The sequence below is a fragment of the Staurois parvus genome, unplaced genomic scaffold, assembly GCF_062004578.1.
Source record: "Staurois parvus isolate SC_StPar_1 unplaced genomic scaffold, SC_StPar_1.0 ptg000365l, whole genome shotgun sequence".
Taxonomy (NCBI): Eukaryota; Metazoa; Chordata; class Amphibia; order Anura; family Ranidae; genus Staurois; species Staurois parvus.
This window is the reverse complement of record NW_028318161.1, coordinates 5,768,677-5,786,981: the sequence shown is the minus strand read 5'-3', so window position 1 is coordinate 5,786,981 and position 18,305 is coordinate 5,768,677. Positions and strand designations below refer to the sequence as shown.

General features: G+C 41.5%; 1 protein-coding gene across 2 annotated transcripts in view; it reads left to right on the top strand.

Moving 5' to 3' along the window:
• LOC149456307 (carboxyl-terminal PDZ ligand of neuronal nitric oxide synthase protein-like) overlaps window positions 1-18,305 on the top strand; it is a 176,492-nt gene that overhangs the window by 14,855 nt on the left and 143,332 nt on the right. The window contains exon 2 of one of the 2 annotated variants that reach the window (XM_089685236.1): window positions 11,877-11,948. The exons of the other annotated variant lie outside the window; for it this stretch is intronic. Within the exon in view, the coding sequence (XP_089541362.1) occupies window positions 11,877-11,948 (72 nt within the window). The remainder of the gene's footprint in view (window positions 1-11,876; window positions 11,949-18,305) is intronic. 2 annotated transcript variants of the gene reach the window in all.

Here is an 18,305-nt window from a genome sequence, read left to right as displayed (position 1 = left end):
AGACTGTTGAACAGAGTTTATTGGTCTAATGAACTGGGAGAGAGTTAGGGCACAACAAAGGGCAGACTCCAAAAAAACCCCACATAAAGCCATACAGAAAGAGGACATTTGAAGTAGAATTATAGGCAAAACTTTTTTTTTTTTTTTTGCCATCTGTTTTCCATTGCAGAAATTTTTACTTCACTTCCTGTTCCAGAGCCAAAACAGAAATTGAGAGAAAATACCTGCAAATTAAGGGAATTTCTTGACCAGAACTAGTGTCTCCACAAAAATGTAGTAGCTCGTAGGCAGGTGTAGTCTTTCTCCACTGTGGGTGGCGCTTGACCAGAGCTGTGCTACAGCTGGAGAGGAAGTCGGGAGAAACCTGGTTTCTCTGTGGTTTCCTGGTGCCCTACACAGTGTTCCGCTTGGCTACACTGCATTCAGATGACCCTGGTGGCCATCTTGGGTCAGCATAGCCTTTCTAAGTGCCTGCCCCCAGGTTTTGTTGCACTTTTGCAAAGTTGGTAGTGTAGGGAAAGAGCACCTCTCTGCCAGGGAAAGTGATTGGCAACAGGGAGAGTTTCAAGATGAGTAGGGACAATCCAGCCTCCATTGGGACCGGCCAGACTGCACTCCGCCCTCTGAGACAGATGCTGTCGGTGCTTACTACATTCTTAAGTTGCATGGAACTGTGAGCATTTCCCAGCATGGTGCTCTTCTGCAGGGCTGTCTGTATAATCGAGCCTTTCCTTCAATACAAATTTTGTTAATGGCAACCGGACTCTGTTTTTACTGCCACTGCACCTACCTGCAAGTTAGCAGTGTGTGCTGTTATTGGGTTGGGTGTTTATGAATGATCGGCACTGCTCCCCATCCACTCATTTTACACAACACAATCCACCAACGATTAGTAAGCTACAGTATATTACATCTTGGGTTTTGGGTTTAATACCAGTTTAATGTGTAAAAGGAACACTGATGTGTATAGAGCTACATCCCACAGCAAGTGACCAGAAGTTGTCTTTTGGCACTCGGATGATGCACATTTGCTCCGATAAATGACTCCGATGATGTCATCATTGATGAAAAATGTTTTTGGCTATATATAAACTTTAATTGTTTTTCTGTAGATAGAGACATGGGCTATTTTCAGTGCATTCTGATGAAAGCTTCCCAAATAAGTGCTGAATGGGTATAATAACATGTTCAATGTTGGGGTTATAATCAGAAAAACTGCACTGCTGTATCTTATGAAAGCTGAAACCTTTGCGGCTCATGTAAATGGGTATTACAGAATTCTGGGAGAGTCCATGAACCAGCTAAAAAAGTAGGGGGCTGAGAAGATTGGAAGATAAATATGAATTTGTTGGCAGTTTTAGCAAATGCTATTTATAAAGAGAGCTCTCATTTTCATCCTACAACGGTCATTTTGTGATGCATGTTTGAATTTGCCTCCTGGCGCTCACAGAGCCTCTTGTAGAGAGATAGAGGAGGGCTGCTCAGAGCTGGACAGATTACTGCCCAGACAAAGCTGCCATTGACTAGTGTCTGCTGCCAGAGAATTGTCATTGAGCCATCCTGCTATTATGTTCCCTCCAGAATCTGTGGGACAAAGGACATTCCAGTGGTGGGGAGGGCAGTGGTTGGGATTGGTGGATGTCAGATATTATTTCCCCTTCCCCATCCTGATGACATGAATCAGTGCAGATAGAGGGGCACTATATGGACAAACGGATGGTCTGTCACTGTTTAAATTGACATTAAATGATATCCTTACTCTCCAAAAGCAATATATTCGCATCCACTACATAATGATACAGTAACACCTATTCGCAGCATCCAGGAGGTGAGCTTGGCACCCCGCATATATATGTTCTTGTGTTTGAGCTGGGAGCACGCTCCACAGCGCACTCGCAGCATAGAGCCTTGGCTCTCACCAATGATTGCAACCCAGGAATTTTGGTTCCTGTTCACTTGATCACTGTGATAGCCTCTGATTTGCTATCACAGTGATCTGTCAATGTTCAGACCACCCATGTGTTTTCTTTCTCCTTTTGAATGGAGAGACCAAGAGAAAATAAAGGAAAGACAGCCTAAAAAGAAAATGAATGCAGCTATCACATCTAAGAATTGGACACCTGCACTTTGTCTTAGGCTGTGTTCACACTTGCGGGTGCGGGAATCGCACCTGTTCCCGTACCCGCATCCACCCTCTGCCGAATCACACTGCTCTTGCGAGACGCGCACGGCTGCAATTCATTCTGAATAGCACCCCCACGCATCTCAGCCTGCAGCGTGATTGCGGGAACTGCAGGTAAACTGCATGGTCAAAAAGACTCGTCGGTTTCCCTGGACATAAAGCTGGAGCAGGAGTCTGCACGAGCCTGGCATTGCACCTGTGATCCATTAACTGTGAATGGAATGCTTTGCAGGCTAATTGCAAAAATAAATAAGTACCTATTTTCCTGCAAATATGCTAATTTTTTTTTTTTTTTTTTTGCAACAGTTGGAAACCCAAGGCCAGCGTGTTCAGGAGTGGAGCATTCCGGCATCAAATAAATGCTTGATGCATCTAAACGCACTTTAGTGCTAAGTGCAATATGAGCTTTGCCGTTCATTCTAATGCCCAGAATGAATTAATATTCTGACCAACGGGTCCAACCAAGAAAGTGAAGTGAGACCTATCTAGTAATAGAAGGTCCATCCATTGTGGTCAGTGTAAATCCATGTGTAGTCGCCTGGAGCACCTGGAAGTGGTCACATGATCATCTGTTACTAATGGCACCAACATATGATGTCTTCCCAGAACGCGCCCCAGCGGTGCGCACTCTGCGCTGTATCTGGACACAGCTGATCACATGATTAGGTAAAAGACCAATCACAGCGGCCTTTTACTACGAGATCAACTGTGTCCAATGACACAGCTGATCGCAAAGTAAATACAATTGCCGGTTATTGGCAGCACTTTCCTCACGCTGCCATAGTATATCTCTAAACACTGCCGAATTCATCCGGCTGCTTCTGTCTTCTGTCACATCAATAAACACCAATGACCCAGTGCCACTGGAAGCCATGCATGCCCATGCCATCACACTGCCTCCACCATGTTTTACAGATGACGTTGTGTGCTTTGGATCATGAGCTGTTCCAAGCCTTCTCCACACTTTTTTTTTTCTTCCTGTCATTCTGGTACAGATTAATCTTAGTTTCATCTGTCCAAAGAATGCTTTTCAAGAACTGGTCTGGCTTTTTTAGATGTTTTTTTGGCAAAGTCTAATCTGACTTTTCTATTCTTCAGGCTTATGAATGGTTTGCACCTTGTGGTGAACCCTCTGTATTTGCTCTCATGAAGTCTTCTCTAGATTGTAGACTTTGACAATGATACACCCACCTCTTGGAGAGTGTCCTTCACTTGTCTGGATGTTGTGAATGGGTCAGGGACAGGGAAACTGTCAGAGTTGATGGGAAGATGTATGGAGCCAAATGCAGGGCGATCTTAGAATCTGCAAAAGACTTGAGACTGGGGTGGAGGTTCACCTTCCAGAAGGACAACGACCTTAAACATGCAGCCAGAGCTGCAATGGAATGGTTAGATCAAAGGTCTCCAAACTGCCTCCCTGGGGCAACATGCGGTCCTTTGCTTGCCTTTTATCTGGCCCTTGAGGCACTATTCCTCCAACACTTTTGATGGACATACAGTTAGGTCCATATATATTTGGACACAAGCACAATTTTACTAAGGTAACATTGAACTCTGATGAAAAGTATGAAAAACAAAAGAAAATAATATATTAAAAATGTAACATATTGAGAATCTCTTTTTTTCAACTACTTGCTGTCTACCCGCAACGTGCAGGAAAGCGGTGGCTCTGGGCGAAGCGACGTACTGTTATGTTGCTTTCTATTTTCAGGTAAGAGCGCACTCCCCTAGCTGCCCTCCCCCTCCCCGTTGGTCCAGGGAGAGAAGAGAGAACACCACACTGCGTAAAAGCACTACATTTTACACACATGGTAGAAAGTGTCAGAACTGACATCCCCAGTGACACTAATACAGTGATCAGTGCTAATAAAAAGCAGTGACACTGAACTAATGACACTGGGCAGGAATGGGTTAACATCTGGGGCTATCTAAGGGTTAAGTGTGTGCTGTGTGTGTTTTACTATGTAAGCATGCTGCTTTGTATTCCTCTACTATACAGAGCAATACAAAGCAGCATGTGCTTGAGCTGACAGGGGAGAGATCTGTATTGTTTACATACAGACCTCTTCCCCCGTCAGTGTTCCAGCGATCGCCAGGTGCCGGCAGGGAATCTCCAGCCGGGACCCAGTGATCGACAGCTGTAGCTGCCAATGGCGCACGCGCCACTGACCCGGAAATAAAAAAAAAAAGTGTGATTTTGCGCAACCCTGCCATGCTGTAGCAGTAGTTCTGCTATAGGGCGGTCGGGAAGTGGTTAATAATAATAAATTATTATTTTAAAACTTTTTAAGTTTTTTAGGGGGTCAAGATTATGGGATAATTATTAATTTATTATTACAAGTATTTATTTATAATGATTTTTATTTATTTTAAATTTATTTATTAATAGTAATTAGCTTAATATATTTTTTTAAGGTTTAGGAGGTTAAAGTTAGGGGTCAATTATTTATGATTATTTTATTTACGGTACTTGTGTATTTATGTATTCATTTAATATTATTATTATTATTATCATTATCATCACCCTAACAAAAAATTATAAATAAATTAAAAAGAAATAAAAGCTGATAGAAAAGCTGAAGCAGAAAAACCTAGCAACAAATGATTTAACATGATATTTTTCTCTATTGGCTAATTAAAAAAACGCCAAAGCTCAAAAACAGAAAACACTGTATAAAAACGTGCAAAAATTGCGATAAAATATGCGAAAACCGCTGAAAACCGCTACGCTTAGATGTGAATGAAGCCTGAAAGTCTGGAGGTGGTCATTGGATTTTGGAAGCCTGTATGTGGCTAGGCTGCCAAAAAGTTTCTCACATGTGAAATCCCTATACTTGGGACAAGTAGCAGAATGTGTTTTTGGGTAGTTATTCCACATATACCCTTGGCATGGGTGTGCAATATACAGTTTAAGTGCCAAGTTTGAGTAAAGAAAATAAAAAAAACTAATTATCCAAAAATTTGTGGCAAAAAATAAAATCTTCCATGTCTCTCAGCAAATTCCTTAGCGTGTCTACTTTCCAAAAAGGGGTCATTTAGGGGGATTTTGTACTGTGCTGTCATTTTAGCAGCTCAAGAAATGTGCAAGGCAGTCAAAAAGTAAAAGCTGCATAAATTCCAAAAGATATACCATAGTTTGTAGACGCTATAAATTTCAGACAAACCAGTTAGTATACACGTATTGGAATTTTTTTTATTTTTTTTTACCAAAGACATGTAGCAGAATACACTTTGATCTAATTTAATGACTAACTTTGAGTTTATTGGATATTTTTTTATAACCAAAAGTAGAAAATATTGTTTTTTTTTAAAAAAAAATGTTTTCGTTTATGTCACAATAGAATAAAAAAAAAACAGTGCTGATCAATTACCACCAAAAAAGAGCAAAGAAGTTTTGTTTGGATACAGTGTTGCATGACCACGCAATTACCAGTTGAAATAGTGCAGTGCTGAATAGCAAAAAATGGCCTGGTTAGGAAGGGGGAATACTTTCTGGCGCTGTAGTATTTATCATACTCGCTTAGAAAAAAAAAGACACAAGTTCATCAAGTCCTTCCAATTGAAAAATGAATAAATACACTGAAATCCTGCATCTACAAAACCCGAAACGCACAGTTAATCAAGAAGTGAGCAAAAAACCCTTATAAAGTATGGTCCAATTTGCTGCAACAGGGAAATAAATTCCTTCCCAAGCCAATTGGATGTTCCTTGGATCAAGAATCTACAGTTTTATTACTTATGAATAATAGTTTTTGTCTGTGCATTTAGAAACCCATCCATCTTTTGTTTAACTAGTTGCCGACCGCAGATAGCCGAATGATGGCTGCACTGCGGCCGGCCAGTTCTGGGTGGACGTCATATGACTTCCTCCCAGAACGCGCTCTCCTGGGGCGCGCACCCGGCGATCTCCGTGATCGCTGTGTCCTACGGACACAGCTGATCACGTGATGTGGTAAAAGGCCAATCACAGCGGCCTTTTACCACGTGATCAGCGGTGTCCAATGACACGCTGATCACAGGGAAATGCAAGTGCTGGTTCTCTGCTGCACTTTCCTCACGCTGTCTGATCGTGAGGAAAGTACAGCCGAGAACCGGCAGTTGTCAGAGCGAGGATCGGCACGATCATCAGGGCACTGATGATCAGTGCTCTGATGATCGGTGCCCAGCAGTGCCACCCACAAGTTCCGCCCACCTGTGCCCAGCAGTGCGCCCACTAGCTCCGCCCACCTGTGCCCAGCAGCGCACCCACCTGTGCCCAGCAGCGCACCCACCTGTGCCACTCTGCAGTGTCACCCACCTGTACCCAGTAGTGCCACCCACCTGTGCCCAGTAGTGCCACCCACCTGTGCCCACCAGTGCCACCCACCTGTGCCCACCCACCAGTGCCACCCACCAGTGCAGCCCAGCAGTGCTGCCAGTCAGTGCCCAGCGGTTGTGCCAGTCAGTGCCCAGCAGTGATGCCAGTCAGTGCCGTCTATCAGTACCCATCATCAGTGTCACCTATCAGTGCCGCCTATCAGTGCTGCATATTAGTGACACCTATCCGTGACACCTCATTAGTGCTGCCTATCAGTGCCGCCTATCCGTGCCACCTCATTAGTACTGCCTTTTAGTGCTGCCTGTCAGTGCCCATCAGTGCTGCCTCATCAACGCACATCAGTGAAGGAGAAAAATTACCTGTTTGAAAAGTTTTATAATAGAAACAAAGAAACTTTTTTTTTTTTTTTCAAATTTTTGCACTTTTTTTTATTTATAGCGCAAAAAGTAAAGTGCCCAGTGGTGATTAAATACCACCAAAAGAAAGCTCTATTTGTGAGAAAAAAATGATCAAAATTTCATATGGGTACAATGTTGCATGACCGCGCAATTGTCAAAGTGCGGCAGCGCTGAAAATTGGCCTGGTAAATAAGGGGGTATAAGTGCCTGGTAGGCAAGTGGTTAAAAAAAAAAAATGTATGGAGCTGGCTACAACTAACTCGTGGAAGTCTGTTCCACATTTTCATAGCTTCTGCTGTGAAGGAGCCTTTCCGAATACGGACTTTAAACCTATTCCTTTTCTCCATATGAAAAGCGTGCCCCTTGTCATTTGCAGTAACCAGTTTCTGTCCTCTTGTTCACTTTAAGCTTTGTAAATGATAGACAGAAGCTGACTGGTTGCCATGTACAGCTGCTCCAGAGTCTGGCTGTTCCAGTCGTTAGAATTTCCCCTTATTGCTTTTAATAGATCTTGTCCCCACCTACATTGCAATGCTCTGTTGTTTTTGCCATTTAATTAAAGTGTTACTAAACCCAGGACCCTGCATTCACTATATCTGGTCTCCCACAGTACACACAACATGGAAATGCAATTATTTTAGTAAATATAAAAGTACCTTTTTGTCATCAGCAGTTAGAGCAGTCTTGTGACTTCTATCAGTGTCCAGCAGAGCACTGGTTAAAGGTTATAGGAGGAGTTTTCTCTAGGAGGATGCAGAACCCCTGACCTCTGTCTGGGCAGTGCTGATTGGCTCTGTTGATCGTATGCACTCTCCCAAGGAAAAAAAAAACCTCTCTAGCAATACACACCAAACTGGGCATGTGCAGTGTGAACACACGATATGTCCTATCAGGCGATAAGGGTGCACTGGAAGAAGGGGAGGATTAGAGAAGTCAGGATCAAACAGTGTTTTTACACAATGTAGAGGATTAACCCCTTAGGTTCCACAGTGAGTATAACCAGCATGCTTTACTGCATATACAGACTGATTTTACTGTTGTGGGTTTAGTAACATTTTAAGGTATCGTTCACACCATACGCGCAGAAAAAGTGATTGCAGATTTCACTTGCAGAGACATGAGTTTACATCCGTTTTCATGCATGTTTCAGTAAGTTTTATACACACTGCAGATTCCTGTGCAGAAAAAAATCCGATACTAATGTTGTGGTGTGAACAGGGCACATAGAGAACAATTTGTTTTTTGTTTTGTGTTTTTTTTTTTTTTTTTTGTTTTGTTTTGTGGTCTTGCAAAACGCACGCAGAAAAACTCGCGTCTCTGCACCATGGTGTCAACAAGGCCTAAAGTGTAAGTACACCTTTTTAGAAAAAAAGGTACTTACCTCTGTGGATGATGAGCTGTATGTGCCCACACAGCTGATGTAGTGTTCCATGGATTTTTTTTCATTGACATATGTTGAAGGAACATGTTGGAAAATTTTCTAGCAGGTGCCGCTGCCAAAATTCAAAGTTCAACTGGGGGATTCTTCCATCCACTTTAATTGTGCCTGCTGGATGAACAAAAAAAAAAACAATGTATGGCCAGCTTTACTTTGTACAGGGTCAAGATTGTCTGGTTCTTTCTGTAGTCTGTACCTCCTGTTTAATGTATAATCTTTATTTTCAGTATTTTATAAAGAGAAAAGAAAGTTGTCCCAGATTATTCAAGACATACAAAATATGATATTGTTTTTGGTTTCTAGAAGGGGCAAAGCATTGTAAAATGGAGATGTTGTTGACATTACAACAAAACCTAGCATACATAAGGGATAAATGAAGAGGTTGTCGTGTATACTATATATGAATAACTATCATAGGAAGGGAAATAATGATGTAAGAGTGAGAGGAAAGAGAAGAGGAAGCTGGAAAGAGGGATTAAGAAGTCAAAGGGAAAGCAAAGTGGTGGAAAATGGGGGCAAGGGAAGAGTTTGTACCATCATGTTCACTTTAGAGAATACAAAGTTGGCCATACACGTTATAATCTAAGGCCCCTTTCACACGAGCAGACTCTGTCAGCGGGTGATCTGTCTGCTGATCCCCGCTAAGCAGGCGGATGGATGGATGACAGATCTGTGACGGATGGATGACAGATCTGTGCTTGTTCCGTGTTGTACAGTGTGGACACAGACACAGCCCTCTGTTCTCTATGGGGCGGACAGATGTAAACGGACCTGTTTGCTTACATCTGACTCTCATCCGATCTGCTTGACAGTGGTAATATAAACCAAATCATAAATTATCACCAGACCTCCATATGGAATAAAATAGACAAAAACATCCAAAAATTTGGACAGTAAAAGTGAAAAGCACCCAACATAAAGGACGTAACCTAGGTACACCCTTGACAATAAATAGGTGACTGTGGATGAAAATTAAAACTACTTAATATCTATTTGAACCAACACGAAAAGTGATATGATCCATTAAAAAGGATCCCAAAAAGACAGTGTTTGATGTAATGTGAAAATAAGCCACAAGACTTATGTGACGCAACTAGAAAAGTTGCTAAGTAAGATAATCTAAACAAAAAACATACGGATATTAAGTGAAAATAGTGAAAATGGATTGAAGTGAAAAACCAAAATCAGTGACCCTCTAAACCAGGATTTGTGAATAAATATTTTGATAAGTGACATTGACTATAGGGACTAGAAATAGCCCCCAAAATATATACAGTTGCAAGAAAAAGTATGTGAACCCCTTGGGATTACGTGGAGTTTTGCATGAATTGGGCATAAAATGTGCTCTGAACGTCATCTAAGTCACAACAGTAGAAGAACACAGTCTGCTGAACATAATACCACACAAACATTAGATGTTGCCATGGTTTAATTGCACATAACATGTAAACATTCACAGTGCAGGGAGGAAAAAGTATGTGAACCTTTGGATTTAATAACTGGTTGACCCTCCTTTGGCAGCAATAACCTCAACCAAACGTTTCCTGTAGTTGCAGATCAGACCTGCACAATGATCTGGAGTCATTTTGGACCACTCCTCTTCTCAAAACTGTTTCAGTGTAGCAATATTCTTGGGATGTCTGGTGTGAATCGCTCTCTTAAGGTCATGCCACAGCATTTCAATCGGGTTGAGGTCAGGACTCTGACTGGGCCACTCCAGAAGGCATATTCTGTGCTGTTGCAGCCATTGTTTTGTTGAATTACTTGTATGCTTTGGGTCATTGTCCTGTTGCATCACCCATCCTCTGCGGAGCTTCAGTTGGCGGACAGATGGTCGTACGTTTTCCTGCAAAATGTCTTGATAAACTCTGGAATTCATTTTCCCATCAATGACAACAATCCGTCCAGGCCCTGAGGCAGCAAAGCAGCCCCAAACCATGATGCTCCCTCCGCCATGTTTTACAGTGGGGATGAGGTTTTGATGTTGGTGTGCTGTGCCTTTTTTTCTCCACACATAGTGTTGTGTGTTCTTCCCAAACAACTCAATCTTGGTTTCATCTGTCCACAGTGTATTTTGCCAGTAGTACTGTGGAACATCCAGGTGCTCTTTTGCAAACTTCAAACGTGCTGCAATATTCTTTTTGGACAGCAATGGCTTCCTCCGTGGTGTCCTCCCATGTACTCCATTCTTGTTTAATGTTTTCCTTATTGTAGATGTGTCAACAAAAATGTTAGCATGTGCCAGAGATTTCTGTAGGTCTTTAGCTGACACTCTGGGATTCTTCTTTACCTCATGCAGCATTCTGTGCTGTGCTCTTGCAGTCATTTTTACAGGACGACCACGCCTAGGGAGAGTAGCAACAGGGCTAAACTTTCTCCATTTGTAGACAGTCTGTCTTACCGTGGACACATGAACATCAAGGCTTTTGGAGATACTTTTGTAACCCTTTCCAGCTTCATGCAAGTCAACAATTCTTGATCGTAGGTGTTCTGAGAGCTCTTTTCTGCGAGGCATGGTTCACATCAGACAGTGCTTCTTGAAACCAGTAAACCCAAAACAGGTGTGTGTTTTTTAAGGGCAGGACAGCTGTCAGCAACACATCCGATATCATCACACTGATTGGAGTCAAGGTTGGCTCACTCCTGGCTCCAATTAGCTCTGGGAGAAGTCATTAAACTAGGGCCTCACATACTTTTTCCTCCCTGCACTGTGAATGTTTACATGTTATGTGCAATTAAACCATGGCAACATCTAATGTTTGTGTAGTATTATGTTCAGCAGACTGTGTTCTTCTATTGTTGTGACTTAGATGACATTCAGAGCACATTTTATGCCCAATTCATGCAAAACGCCATGTAATCCCAAGGGGTTCACATACTTTTTCTTGCAACTGTAAATGATCCAACAAATAATAAATCACATAAAAACCATATAGTCCAGCTAAATATATAAAATCCAATGCACCGTACATGGTGACGGTGTTCTGTAGTTCTAAATGGTGCAGGTGTTTAATGGTAAATACACACAAAAAGGAGGAGATCCGAAACTAGGTGAAAATGTCCCCTCACCTCCATGTAGTGACCCTACAGGGCCAAAAAGCTTTTCTCACACAATATCACACCAACCAGGACCCACGTCAGAAGGTATCAGGTACAGCGATGGATAAATCCCACTAACTGGTGGATACCAGCACAGCAGGAACCCTCTCCAGAGCAGTACAATAAAGGATCAGCCATTTCACAGTTGTTAGCCCGCGCTCTTCATCTTCATGGCCATTTAATACTCTGCGTAACTTATCCATCTCTGCACCACTTTACTGCGTCACTTAACTCAGCCACTCTTTCCGCTGTCACTACCGGAGTCTCAGGAACTCAGTTTAAAGGAGATCGTACAAAAAAATTGTAATTTGTAGGCATATTCAGTTTTTAGATCTTTCCAAATACAAGAAAAAATACATACTGTCTGGCAGTTCTCATGGCAAGATTTTTACCATCATTTCATTGTAGATCAACAACCTAACCATCTGTATCTCTTTCCAGTATATTGGCAGCCTGGATGTGCCGAGACCCAACAGCCGGGTGGAAATTGTGGCAGCCATGAGAAGGATAAGGGTGAGAGTTCTAAATTCTTCTAAGAAACCTAATGTTACCATGCAGGCCTGGAAGATGGATGCTTTTTATGAGTTGTATTCTTGATAGTGGCTGAGGTTTACACTTGGTTATTATGTTTGGACTTGAACAAGTCATTCAGTGTCCTGGTGCCTAACCAGTGGTAGTTAATAGGTGATCTTCAGAGCCCAGCAACCAGTAGTCATTGTTTTCCCTAAGAAGGTGCCAAGTAGAGAGGAGTTTGGGGATCTTCTTGAACTTACTTCTATCGGAACTTGAAAGTTATGCTCTTTTGTAGTCCAATCAGATGCGGATCAGCTCATTCATCTCAAATCACAGGTGAGAGGCTGATGACACAATGCCCTTCTATAGACACATGACCACATTTAGTCATTGACATTGACTAAATATGCATAGGTGTCCCTATAAAGGCACTGCCATCACCAGCATCCTTCCCCTTTGTTGTACATGTGCTTTGGAGCAGTGAATGACCCGGCCAGAGCTAATTGGACTATAAAATAGCGCAGATTTCAAGTTTGGATAGAGGTGATTTTGAAGGATGCCCAGGCTGATCTGTAGTGCAGAGTCAGAGCGAGTGATGGAAAAATCATCATTAGACATGTTTCTGCTAGTTAAAGAGCTTGACTTTATTTTTTTCACTTTCTTCTCTGTCCCATTTTCTCCTTTTTTTTTGTGTATTTTTTTTCTGAATTTCTATAATTGATCTTGCCGAGAGAAATATCATTATAGTGATGGTAAAGGACTGTAGAAAACACAAATGTGGAAGGACTGACTTGTAAAGGGGCTGTGATCTTTAGTAGTCTCTTTTAACATGTTGCAAGTCTCTGACTGTATTCATGAAAGATAACATGGAATTTTTCGACATTAGAGACCACAGGAGTAAGAGTTAGATCGCTTTTTTAAATTTTTTTTTTTTTTTGTACAAAGATTAAAAATCCTTATTGTACATTTTATAAGAAATTGGATACACACTGTATATGCATCACATTAAATACAGCATTAGACCTTAGTGACATCATTGCGTATCACCATGCTAATTACAAAGAACCCTTGTCAACACATTTTGTGGTATATCCACTTAATCAGGTCAGGGCAGGTATTTAAACAGGGGTTCAGTCACGTCTCTAATCCATATTTAGTACACTTATCCATGTACTGTATTGTCCTGCCCTATTTAGGTTAAATTTAGTTTTTGGCTCTGCTACACTCAGTGGCGTAGTGATTTTTTTCCTAGGTCTGGTCAGTTCTCTTTTTAGGTTTGGTGGTTGATTACTCCTGCCTGCTTGTGGAAGAAGCTTCCACAGATTGGAGTCTAAGGGACAGCCACTGGAGTGTAGCTCTACCTCTGTTGAAGCCTCTGTAGGATGGGTCCTCTGTTCTTTGCCCCGACCTTTTCCACAATGCCTCAGCCCCTCTAGCACACCAGGTTGAGTGTATGAACAAACAATATCGCAGGAAATCACTGAAGGTGATCAATTCGTACCCAGTAGTAGCACTGTATAAAAGAAATCAGGCAGTAAAGGCAGACATAAAGCGGTATTAAACCCAAAACCAAAAATGTATTATTTTGCAGCTTAACAATCATTAGATGTGATGGCTGCATTTGTTTTTGTTATTTTTTTTTTTAGGGATGTACCAATGCCCTTCTTTTTTTTTTTTTTTTTTTCTTTTTTTTTTTTTTTCCATCAGCGAGTACAAGTACCGATACTTTTGATCAAGTACTTGCCAATACTGATTACCGATACTTTGCGGTGTAATTTGCATCAATACAAAATGTATGGACACAAACTGCACCACAAAGAATAGCATGCAATCTGAACAGGAATGCGATTCCTGTCAAAATCGCATGCGGGTTCCCCGCAGCTCTTCTGTGAACTCAGGCTGTCTTAAAATTAGATCTTGATAGATCATGTAAAAAAACATTAAACACAAGTGCCTATTCTTTTTAAAATCCAGTAATGCACTGTGTCACCCTGCTCTGTACTTGCTCAGTTGCTCTCTATTCTCAGCATTGTGCTTAGAATCAGAGCCACTAGAGGCCAATCAGCTGACAGTTTTAAGATTTACTGCTGCTTAAGGGGAAAGAAAGCAACACAAGTGACACAGACTGTGCTGAAGGAATTCAGATTAGGGAGGTAGAAAAGAAAAGCATGAGAGGTGACAAGACAAACTCTGCTGCTAGGGAGGCACAAAAGAGTTAGTGTAGGTTCACTCTGATGCAGTGCAGGGAACTAAATGTGATTCGAACAAGAATCGCACTGCATTCCTGTTTAAATCCCATGCAATTCTTTGCAGTGCAGTTTGAGCCCATTCATTTTGTATGGCTCAATTTACACTTCGCGCCACCATGAAAAAGGTGTGTGCACCTTTTTTTTCGCTCTGGAATTGGATTGCATGGGTGCTCACATGCATGCGATCTGATTCAGCCAATTGCACTGCATTTTGTGAACCGGTTTTGGGGTGTCGTTAACATTGACACCTGCAGCCGTTTGCATGAACTGAGTGTGATTGTGATGCAGTGCGGGAAAAATTACAGGAATCGCTGCGAATCCTGCACTGCATCAGTGTGAACCTTGGCTTCACCCAAAAGGGGACGTTCCACTTTTCTGCCTGCTACCCCTCCCCCTTTTACTTTTAAAACATTTTTTTTTTTTTCGTGGGAGCGGGTACCTTATTCTGACCGGTACATCCTACCGATTCCGCATAGATTGCCTGCATAGATTTTTTAAATTTTAATAACAAGAATCGGACCTCACCTTATTTCCCTGATTCCCTGATTCTTTCTCATTTCTCCCTCATTAGCAGCCTCTGAAATTCAGCACTGTAAGGCTGGCCATACACGATTCTTTTTTTTTTTTTTTTTTTCCAGCCAGCAGGTTGAATGAAAGAAAATTACTTGATTCCCCCATCCACACATTTGATGTGGATGGGGGAATCCCTTCCACTATGCTATAGTATTCTGACAGGAAGGGAGACTTCCCCACCATCAGAATACACTGATCAGCACTGCGGGCTATAGCCAGTGGCACTGATCAAGATAAAATTTTCCAGCAGGCTGGTAGTACACCGTTGGATTGCTAGATTGACGTTTTTGTACAACCAGACTGCTCATACCTGGATAAACATTTGGCCGGTTCAGCAGGAATTTCGGTCCATGTATGGCTGGCTTAAAGCTTCTGTCAGCCTCTATTTGAACCAACATAATGACATATAATCAAGGCTGTAAATGTACATATGTTACAGAAAATGACATATAGTTTTTGAGAACAAAGAGAGGAGGAGAGCTTCCAATAAGGAAGAGGCTGCTCTGGACTCCAACAAAATGGTGACCTCCTGCTGCAAAAAGAAACAGGAAATATGCTGGAGGCAATTTACAGCACACACTCATTTTGGTAACATAATTATTAATGATGAATGTATGTTTTGTTTTGTTTTTTGTTAAAGAGCACTATTTGTTATCAAAGTGTTCTGGGTAAAGTTGTGCCTTTAAAAATGTTGATTTTCCATTACTTTCTGCTGTGGAGACCAAGGGTAAATCTGCTCAGAAGAGACAAATGGCAAAAAAATTTATTTTTTTTCTTTTGGATATTCTATTCAAAACTAAAAAAGAAAAAGTTCTGGCTTTACATACACTTTATATGGCTATATGGGTAGTTGTGCATCTATAGACCACGCATCATCCTGCCTATGGTGGCATCTGAAGTCACATGGGGCAGGGTGCTTGTAATTCAGCACATAGGAGTCACATAGCAGCTGTATGGACTGCATGCTGAATGCAGCACTGCCTCCTGACGGCAAGTTGAGAAGCATCAGAGAAACTTTGATGTCAGCCCTCTGTTTGTCGGATTTCGGTGCAAAACTGACAGGCTGTGTTGAGAATATGACAGCTTAGCATAGAGAAGCTGCCTGTCCATGGCGCAGTGTATAGAAAACAGACAGGTCTCTCCACGGGATATGCGTATCCTAGAATTCTGTGTGTGGCTAGATGGGACTGCATGGATGGAGGTGGAAAAAAACAGTGAATTCATTTCCATCATGAAACAACGGCAGCCACTCACAGTTTACTTTAACAAAAGTAATACAACAATTACCCAGCATATGTCCTAATTGAACAGCACAAAAAAATAATTACCCTAGGTTTACACCTAAGCGTTTTCCACAGCATTTTGCAGGAATGCACTACAGTCCATTTAACATGATTTCCTATGGTACAGGTTCACATCTCCGCATTTTCACCCGGTGTGTTTTTTGGAAAGGGTCAGGAACTTTTTTTAACGCAAAAAGTAGCATTTTTGGTTCTATAGACTTCAATGAAAACGCTGCAAAAAAGCATGTAGTGCATTTTTGATGCGTTTTGTGTTTTAAATCTGCCTAGCAACAAGAAAAATGTTTTTTTAAAAAAGCAAAATGCATCAAAAACACATGTGCAAAAACGCACCACAAAACACACTGCAGAAACAGATCAAACGCAAACTGCATAGATGTGAACCTAGCCTTAAATTGTTCCAAGGGAGACATATGTAAAATCGGTGCATAATTGAGAGCAGGCTAACCTGGAGGCATCCCTGTTGCTTCCTTAACCATTCCATTGCCACCGACATAAGTCCTATTTCAGTGCCCACATGTAAAGAAAGTTCTGGCTGTTATAAAAAAAATGTACAGCCACTTGACCTCATTTTGACATGCTCCAAAAAGTGACAAGTGTCCTCCAACCCATGGATGTTTGCTGTTTTCTCTGTGAAGTATCCCAGAAGACGTCAGCTTTTCCAGGTTCAGAGATGTTGATCCCCAATTTTTACACCCATGTCTGTGGTCAACTGACTTCAACAGTGTGCAGGGGTGACATTAGGAATCTAATGGACCCCTGATGTATCCTTAGAGCATTACTATACCCAAGAAGAAAAATACAACATATTTCATCTTACAGTCCTCTGTTGTGGTGGCTGCATTGGTTTTCCTTTTTCTCACCCTATGAACATAAAAAATACAGAAAATACGTGTTGATCTTTCCAGAAGTGCAGTATCCTCATCACTTTCTGTGAGCTTAACTGAAGAATATCTTCCTTCCTTGCCATCTTCTGTAGACCACCAATTGCCCTGTGGGTTTGAGCTCTAAATTAACAGTCCCTCCTGTTTTAATGACAAATTGTGGCCAAGCACTAGGCACCCTTTCCACATTCCAGTGATGTCCCCCACTTCTTCCTTTGTTCAGCAATGGAAGGACTCTTCCAGTTTGAAAAACAAACAAGCTTCAGCCCACTTCTTGTGAGGTTAGGCTTAAAAGGAAACGCACCCTTGGAGTGGTTTGCCAAGCAGCCTGGGTATACATACCTTTTGGACTAAATGGCACTCACATGTCAATATGAGTTAAGGAAGAATGGCTTACTAGATTGATAAAGACTGAAGAAAAAAGGTTAAATATATTTATAGAAAAACAAAAAATCTGTTGGGGGCTGTAGGAACGAGAATGACTGTTCACAAGCTCATTGCTAGGAGGTAGATTTATGATGAGTCTTTGACTTTGGTAATGTGGAAGAGGTTGGTCAACGCTGACCTTCCACTCTATAGGATGACATATGAAGCCTGTGGTTGTCCAAAAAAATTCAAAGGTTTAGTTTCACAGCAAATCTGGATGAGGAAGCAAGTATATGAAACATATTCGTGAGGGAGGGCTGGAGTGAATGGGATACTTTACCGATCCATAATTAGATGGTAAGACACACTCTGAGGACATTTTGTATAGTTTATACACTAATTTCTTTCTTTGGTTTATATGAGGGTTACAATTTTCAAAATGTTTGCTTGACTGGGATGCATACATAAGTCATGGGCTTATCTTTGGGTGTTTGACGGTGCCTGATGTTGTGACTATTATCCAGAACAGTATCTCTGACCGTTGTTTTTTTTTTCTGTAAACCTGATTTTATGACTTTGGCAATGTAACAGAATATGTATGTTATGTGCTGAATTAGATCTAGAAAAACTGAGTATTGTAGTTTGGGTTAGGCTGGATATGTTGGCATCTGTAGTCACTTTTTTCCATGTTGGATGGAGGCTGTTGATTTTGTGTTCCCTTTCCCATCTTCTTCATTGATAATATCTTATTATAATATAATATATTTCTTCCCTCTTCCTAGTGTTCATGGGCAGGGAAAAGCTATATTTTTAAAATAATAATGTGTTCCCTTCTTTTAATGGAATTCAAATTAAGCCATTAAATAGCAAATTCCTTGCAGGCCTCTGGCGATAGCTCTGACCTTGATGGTCCTCTGAGAGCTGTCTGTTTTTTCCAGTGCTAGAAACCAGCCTGTTTACTGCAGGTTTAAAGAGATTGCCATG